The 7,916-nt window shown below is 39.4% G+C and overlaps 1 protein-coding gene across 2 annotated transcripts in view; it reads left to right on the top strand.

The window, feature by feature from the left end:
* Positions 1–1,404: 1,404 nt before the first annotated feature.
* Positions 1,405–7,916, top strand: part of LOC146370056 (NXPE family member 3-like) — a 40,749-nt gene continuing 34,237 nt past the window's right edge. The window contains exons 1-3 of one of the 2 annotated variants that reach the window (XM_084910798.1): positions 1,405–1,518; positions 5,429–5,441; positions 5,664–6,076. In XM_084910798.1, the coding sequence (XP_084766924.1) occupies positions 1,405–1,518; positions 5,429–5,441; positions 5,664–6,076 (540 nt within the window). Of the gene's footprint in view, positions 1,519–5,428; positions 5,442–5,623; positions 6,077–7,916 lie in introns of both variants that reach the window. The other variant, XM_084910797.1, reaches the window with a different exon arrangement.

Below are 7,916 nucleotides of genomic sequence, written 5' to 3'. Positions count from 1 at the left end.
AACGTGATGGATTGTCAGTTCTTGCAGGTGCCTGGAGGAGAGGTAAACTGAACTACAGCAGTCTGATAATAATTTCACAACTAACCTGAATGATATCTCTCTCAGTCATCTGCCTGGTTTGTTGACATAATAAAAGAACACCCTCTGTGCAAAGATTAGTATCCAAAGACCTTTCTCTCCACCCACTTCCTGACAATGATGCCAAAAATTAAATGAGCAAGATATGTTGGTTTCATCCAAAAAGCACCAACTTGAATTTACTCTTGGATTGTACATGTGTGATATATGTTTGTTGACGTGCTATATCGTGTCACAGTCCTTTTGCAATAATTACCTGGAAGCCAACAAGATTGAAGCAAAGACAGGAAAAAAGGACTGAACTGCAAGTCAGCATCAGAACTGGATCCTCGGCAAAATCATTTCCTCCACTAAAGTAAGAAATGTCAGATTCTGATTTACTGAGTATTACTGACATTGTTCAAACATTAAGAAGGCTATTTAACACAAATTCCTTGGATAAACTCTGTGGGTAACTTTACACTGTTTATCCACATTTTCCTGCAGAAAATATTCCAGTTATTACATATACATTACTTCTGTGTCTCGTACTTTGCTCTCACTTGTTTATTGAACTGTATATTTCTATACCTTTGACGTTCCTCTTTCCTGATTGAAATTTTAAATTTATTTACAAAGTATTTTATGTTTATTAGATTATGTAGCACATGACATTAGACAGTTTTCCTGATATCTTATAAAGAAAGTAAGATGATAGAATGATGAAAGCATTGGAAATTCTGTTTTGTCCACATGTGCACTTGTATGTACACTACAGCATTTGCTATTTCAATTCACATAACTTTTCTTTCACTACAAATATTTCTTAGAGATTCTTCCAAACATTTATAGTTGGAAACAACTAATCACTAGACTTTATGTATTTGTTTGTCTCTTTACCTCTCAGGAATCTTTATAAATTAACTGTAACTTATGTCAGGATCTTCCTACTATTCATTGCAACAAACACTGCAAAAAAAAAAAAAAAAATCATAATGAATATCTTCTCATTTGTTTAATGGTGATGTCAGAAGAAATGTGAAAATACTGGAAAAAGTCTTACTCTGTTTCAGAGAATGGTCACTCATTAAGCAAAGAAAACATCTAGGAGTCTGCTGAAACTGATATAAAAATCCGATCCATTATTAAAACCTGGAAGGATCCACATAACTCTTCGCTTAACCATTGCTATGTTTAACTGTGAAAGTAAGATAGTTTCCACATACACAATGCAGAGCACAGTCAAGAAACTGGGATATATTATTTTTCTCACTTCTACAGTCACTACCAGGTGAACTGGTCACACAGCACAACGCTGCAACAAGAAATGAGGACTGTTTTCCAATCATGAAGTTCCTAGTTTATAAACACTCCACCTGCCTTCCGAAGCCTGGTTACATCTTCGTATTCCTCATTGTGTTTGTCTTGATTCTGATTATATACATCGTGGACATTCTGGATGTGAGTTTTTTTTTATTATTTGTTTTTGTAATTAATTTACTAGTTAATTTTCTTAATTTTATTTACTTTCTCAAAATCAGAAATGAGAAAAGAAAGAGCAACTAGCACAATTAAAAAAAAAAAAAAAAAAAAAAAGGGGGTTGGGTGCATAATTTATTTTACAAAGACTCCTTTTGTAGTTTTGCTTCATTAGTTAATATAACTGAAGTAGAAACTTTAAGCTTTAAAGACTTCAACCCTGAAGTTATGGAGGACCTCGAGTACCAAAATGAATTAACTTAATACATAATTAAATATTTGTGTTAATTAAATAAATATAGAAATTATTCATTAGATGTTAATACAAAAAGTACTTAAAATTCAATAATAATAATAATAATAATAATAATTTTTTTTTATTTATAGGCACCTTTAAGACCCTCAAGGTTACCTTACAATAGTACAGAACAGTAGCAGCAATACAATACAATAAAACGTGGCAAAATAAAATGTAGGCATAATGTGAATAACAAAAAACCTAAAAAGCATGAAAGTATAAAAGCTGAGCAAGGTAAAAATGGACTAAGACAGAATCAGGTGTATGAAATTTTGAATAGATACAATACAATGCAACTTTATTTGTATAGCACATTTAAAATCAGAGGTAGCCAAAGTGCTTCACACAATCCAATAAAATAGTAGTAAAGTACCTGTGGGTGGCTGTAGCTCAGGTGGCAGAGCAGGTCAGCCACTAATCAGAAGGTCGGTGGTTCGATCCCAGCTCTTGGGCAAGATACTAACCCCATGTTTGCCTACTGGTGGTGGTCAGAGGGCCCGGTGGCGCCAGTGTCCGGCAGCCTTGCCTCTGTCAGTGCGCCCCAGGGCAGCTGTGGCTACAATGTAGCTGCCATCACCAGTGTGTGAATGACTGAATGTAGTGTAAAGCGCTATACAAATGCAGGCCATTTACAAATGCAGGCCATTACCTCTGGTTTCCAGCCGTGACCTAGGTTGCACCAAGAGCAATTGGTCAGGTGATCTCAGAGTTCTACTTGGTCTTAGAAATTAAACGAAGTTGATAGAAAGAAGATTTAATAACAGAGGACACATGTTTCTCAAACTTAAAGGAGCCGTCCAGGTAAACACCCAAATTACTTGCGGAATCGGAAAGATAATCAGCAAAGGGCCCGAGGACACCAGTTATATGGGCTCTAGGGGTGTGACTGTCAAAGATTACAATTTCCGCTTTCTTGTTATTAAGGATAAGGGAATTGCTCAGCAGCCAGTCTTTAACTTCATTTATACAATCGAAGAAGCGAAGCATCGATGAAGTATCATCCTCAGTCAATTCAAAATAAATATGAATGTCATCCACGTAGCAATGATCAGAGAGTTTGTACTTTTCAATAATACGACCAACAGGTAACATATATAGAGAAAACAACATAGGACCCAGCACAGACCCCTGAGGGACACCACAGGTAACGGGGACAGTGGAAGAGGAGTAGGTACCCATCGTGACAGAGAAGGACCTCTCCGATAAGTAGAATTTAAACCAACTAAGGGCCATACCCGTAATGCCAACCAGATGTTCAAGCCTCATTAAGTGGATATTATGGTCCACCACATCAAAAGCAGAGGACAGGTCCAACAAAACTAAGACCGCGGGGCACCCAGAGTCAGTAATTACAAGAAGATCATTGAAGACCCTCAAGAGTGCCGTTTCCGTAGTTTAAACCCAGACTGGAATTTATCCCAGATGTTATTCGCATTCAGATAGTCCTATCACAACTTCAGACCTATCTTCTTGAGGATTTTTGACAGGAACGGAAGTTGCGAGATAGGTCTGTAATTAGCGAGGTTTGAGTGATCTAGGGAACGCTTTTTAAGAACAGGTTTCACTACGGCATGTTTAAAGGCAGCCGGAACACAACCCAGTGACAAAGAAAGATTGATTAGTGATAATATACAAGGCCCAATTACATTAAATCCCTCCTTAATAATGTGAGATGGGAGAATGTCGTGAACAGAATTTTTTTAAACGGCCAATAATTCCCTTAAGGGTAGGACGTGACACTGGTTCGAACTGAGCAAGTGTCATAGAGCAGCGTAAATCATGGGCTTGGCACATCACCGGAGCTTTTAAGGCTCTTAAGGTAGAAATTTTATCAGTGAAGTGATTTAAAAACTGCTCACAAAGATGAACAGTGGGTTTTGAGATGTGATTTAAAAGTGATGAGAGAGTTTGTGGTCCGGAGATCTGGTGGAAGTGCATCCAAAGTCTCGGGGCAGAACGGCTAAAGGCTCTGAGTCCCATGGCAGTCAGGCAACCAGGTGGAACAGACAGAAGGGAAGCTGAAGCAGAGCGGAGTGTACGAGGAGGCGAGTATGTATGGAGAAGATCAGATAAATATGGAGGAGAGAAATTGACACGGAGGTGAACTGGAAGCCAGTCGAGCTGTTTATGAACAGGTGTTATATGTTCAGTGGATCTCATTCTGGAAACAACAAGTGCAGCTGTGTTTTGAACTAGCTGCAATTTATAGAGCGATTTATGAGGTAGACCATAGAGAAGAGAATTACTGTACCTTCCGTTTCTATTGCTCACCAATTTTTTAATAAATGGCTCACGTTTTGTTTCCATGTGTCTGTTTTTGGTCCACAATCCAACCTCCACACAGTCTGCAAACACAGACTCTGACACAGGATTTGTGGTCCGAGACTTGAAAAAATACTTGTAAACAATTTAAAGCACAGCACCCAAATTTTTCCACAGACTTACAAGCAAATAATGTGTTTGTTATAAGCTTTAACCTTCTGCCCAACGTTCAAATTCTGAGGTTGAATCAAGTTTCTGTAATAATGCATTGTAAGTAATGATGTACTGTATGTGCAGCCATACTATGATTCATATCAAATCAAGGGAGGTTGAAACAAATCTGTTGATCACTTTTTGAAGTATATTTGTAGTGAGCAGCCACCTATAATTCTATATACTTAAACGTTACTGTTATGGCTGTGCTGTGTGGCAGGCAGGCAGGAAAAAGGACCCAAAATGCAGGACTCTCAAAACGGGACTGGAACTCAAAATGCAGCTTTATTGCTGGAAAAACTTCCTCGTAAAATAAACTCAAAACAAAACTCAGAACAGAGGCGCTGGAAGCCTCGACATAACAAACACACAGCATGTTGAGGGTACGACACGACAGAGAGCAAAGGAAAACACAGGGCTTATATACACAGGGGAGTAATCAGAGAATGGGAAACAGGAGTGAGACACAGCTGGGAGAGATTAGGGCTAACAAGACAGGGGCAGGTAAAACTGAATACACAGACATAGGACTTGGACTACCAAAATAAAACAGGAAATACGAAACAAATCACAAAAACGCAAACTTGACACTGAGAGACAGACTGAAAGAATATAACACATGAAACAGAGAAGACAGTGACTTAAACTAGAGGCCAGAACAACAAATGACGTCAAAAGAACACAACCAAGAATAACCCTTAATACAAAATCAGACCAGCACAACTCAAAAATCCGATCAAATCATAATTTAGAAAAAACCCAAAACAGAAACAGAAAATGCTGGGTCAAAATGACCCAGAACCGTGAAAATTAGATTGTTTACTTTTAGTTGATAACTACTTTGCAAGTGTACAGCATGCTTGCCTTACTGATAAAAAATATCTGCTGAAAAAAGTTATTAATCAAATATATATATATATATATATATATATATATATATAAAAAAAACTTCACACTTTTAGTGTACCTCATTCTCTCTTCTGTAGCTTGGCATTAGCTGTGCTGTTGTTTGGTTTTAGGCAGCTGGTTAAGAGGAAAACTCAAAGTGATAGATTAAGGCAGCAGTCTTTACTCTTTTTGAAATTGGATAATGGATCAAGCAAGGCTAAAAATGCACAGAACAGTATTATATGTATTCATTCCATGATTATTCTATTGAAAAACAAGGTGGCAGACAAACTGCATTAACCTATGAAAAACAATGAAAGAAGGGATACCCGCACAAAAATAATCTTTCATCATATTATGTTAAAAACTAAAGCTGAATTATAAATATATTTGCTATTTTTTTTATTTGCCACACAAATTTTTCAGTTTTGGGATAAACTGGACATCACCATCATCATCCCAGGAGCTGCCACTGTCACCCAACCTGCTGACATGTATTCTAACTTCTGCAAGTTAAAACCACTGTCCCCTGAGGAAGCTCTTGAAGAACACCTTGTACTAGAGTCCATCGCTTGGCCTAAAACTCCACCATTACCATCTCCTCTTTCTCTGAACAACACCAGTGATCCAGCCCATAGCACCTTCACCATTCTCCCAAGGAAGAGGGGAGAACAGTGGTACATGGGTGATAAACTGGAGGTTATGATAAAAATGTATGACTTCCAAGGCCATCCAAAGAAGTCCGGCGGAGATGTCTTACTAGCCCGGCTGCACAACTTGACTCTTGGTGCAGGTGCGGCAGGGCATATAACAGATTATCTCAATGGCACCTACTCTGCTGTATTCTCTTTACTCTGGGAAGGAAGTGCACAGGTTCAGGTAATGCTAACACTCATGTTGAATGTGATTGTAGGGACCTCTTTATGTCTGTGAAGGTTCTCAGTCATCCAGGTCATCGTAGTCTAAGGAGCTTGGAAAGAAAAGCGTCTGGACTTCTTTAAGTTGCTTGAAGACATTTTACCTCTCACCCGAGAAGCTTCTTCTGTTCCAGGGTCAAATGGTGAAGCGCCCCAGATTTAAACCATATGGGAGTATCCGCCCAAAGAGGGACAAAAGGACCCCCGATGATCCTCTATCTAATCACATGAGCCAAGGTGTGAAAATGGGTGTGGGTCACAATCAGCCAGGGTTTCGGGTGAGCTCATTGTGAAACCTGGCCCCACCCTATCATGTGATTTCCTGAGGTCAGATGGCCCAGGATGTGAGTGGGCGTTAAGGCGTCTGGGAAGGATCTCAAAACTGGATTATAGATGGCAGACAGTTGGTGTCGTAAGCCACCGGCTCTGTTTAAAGATGGTCGCTCACAGTGGACATAAATGGCTTCTTTCACTCCTCTTTCAAACCATCTGAAGGTTCTCAGTCACAGACATATTGCCTGTTTATTGGTCATAATATTGACATCCATCCTTTTGTCCCGCTTTGGGTGGACACTCCCACAGGGTTTAAATCTGGGACTCCCCACCATTTGACCCTGGAACTGAAGAAGCTTCTCGGATGAGAGGTAAAATGTCTTCAAGCAGCTTAAAGTCCAGACGCTTTTCTTTCCAAGCTCCTTAGACTAGGGACCTCTTTCTTTCACTGTCCTTTTTTCCAGTGATTTTTCAATCACTGGAAAATTTATCAAGGTTAAAGTCAAGGTCAAGCTTATAAAGTTTATTCAAGCTTATTTACAAAGTGCTTAACAATGTGTTACGGCCCTAGCTGGGCCTCCTGAAACTGCCCTTGTGTGGGTGTGGTGTTTTCTCTCCGCCTCTCCCTCTCTTGCTCCACCCCTCTGTCTCTCTCACTCTCCTCTCTCCCCAGAACACAATGCAACTAAAATAAATAAAATGCAAAACAATGCTGCAGTAAAATATTGAAAAATAAATAAATAAAATAAGTCAATAAAAACAACAAAAACAACAACTAAGGCTGTTAAACCCAAAATGTTTAGGTTAAAGTGTGTTAAGCCAGACCATAAAAATGTGTCTTTAGTAACGATTTGAAACTTTCGAGTGAGCAGATCTAATATTAATAGCAGCATATAATATGGCAGCGATATGGCAGCCTCGCTTCTGTCAGTTTGCCCCAGGGCAGCTGTGGCTACAACTGTGGTTTGCCTGCACCAGTCTGTGAATGTGAGAGTGAATGAATAGTGGAATTGTAAAGCACTTTGGGTGCCAAGAAAAGCGCTATATAAATGCAATCCATTGTCATTACATTAAGTGGAAGACTCTTCCAGAGTCTGGGACCTGCCACAGAGAAGGGCCTGTCGTCACGAGACTTTAAGTTTAGTCCATGGAATAGTTGAGGTTAGTTTTGACCTGGACCTCACGGTTCTTTCTGGAGCATAAATAAAAAGGGGCTCAGACAGGTAAGAAGGGGCTCAGCAGTTAAGCAATTTAAAAACAAAAAGTACAATTTTAAATTGGATCCTGTAAGGAACAGGATGCCAGTGTAGAGAGGCCAAAGCTGGGGTGATATGCTCCTTCCCTTCAGTGCCAGTTAGCAGACAAGCAGCTGCATTTTGGACCAACTGGAGACGATAAAGAGAGGCCTGGTCCAAACCAAAGAACAGACAATTGCAGTTGTCCAGTCTGTAAGTAATGAACAAATGAATAACACATTCAAAGATATTAGCTGGAAGGTATGGCTTAACCTTGGCTAGCTGTGTCAGTTT

This window comes from Perissodus microlepis, chromosome 17 (genome assembly GCF_051167445.1).
Source record: "Perissodus microlepis isolate ML-2025 ecotype Zambia chromosome 17, ASM5116744v1, whole genome shotgun sequence".
In the NCBI taxonomy this organism is placed as follows: domain Eukaryota; kingdom Metazoa; phylum Chordata; class Actinopteri; order Cichliformes; family Cichlidae; genus Perissodus; species Perissodus microlepis.
This window is presented reverse-complemented; position numbering and strand designations above follow the sequence as displayed.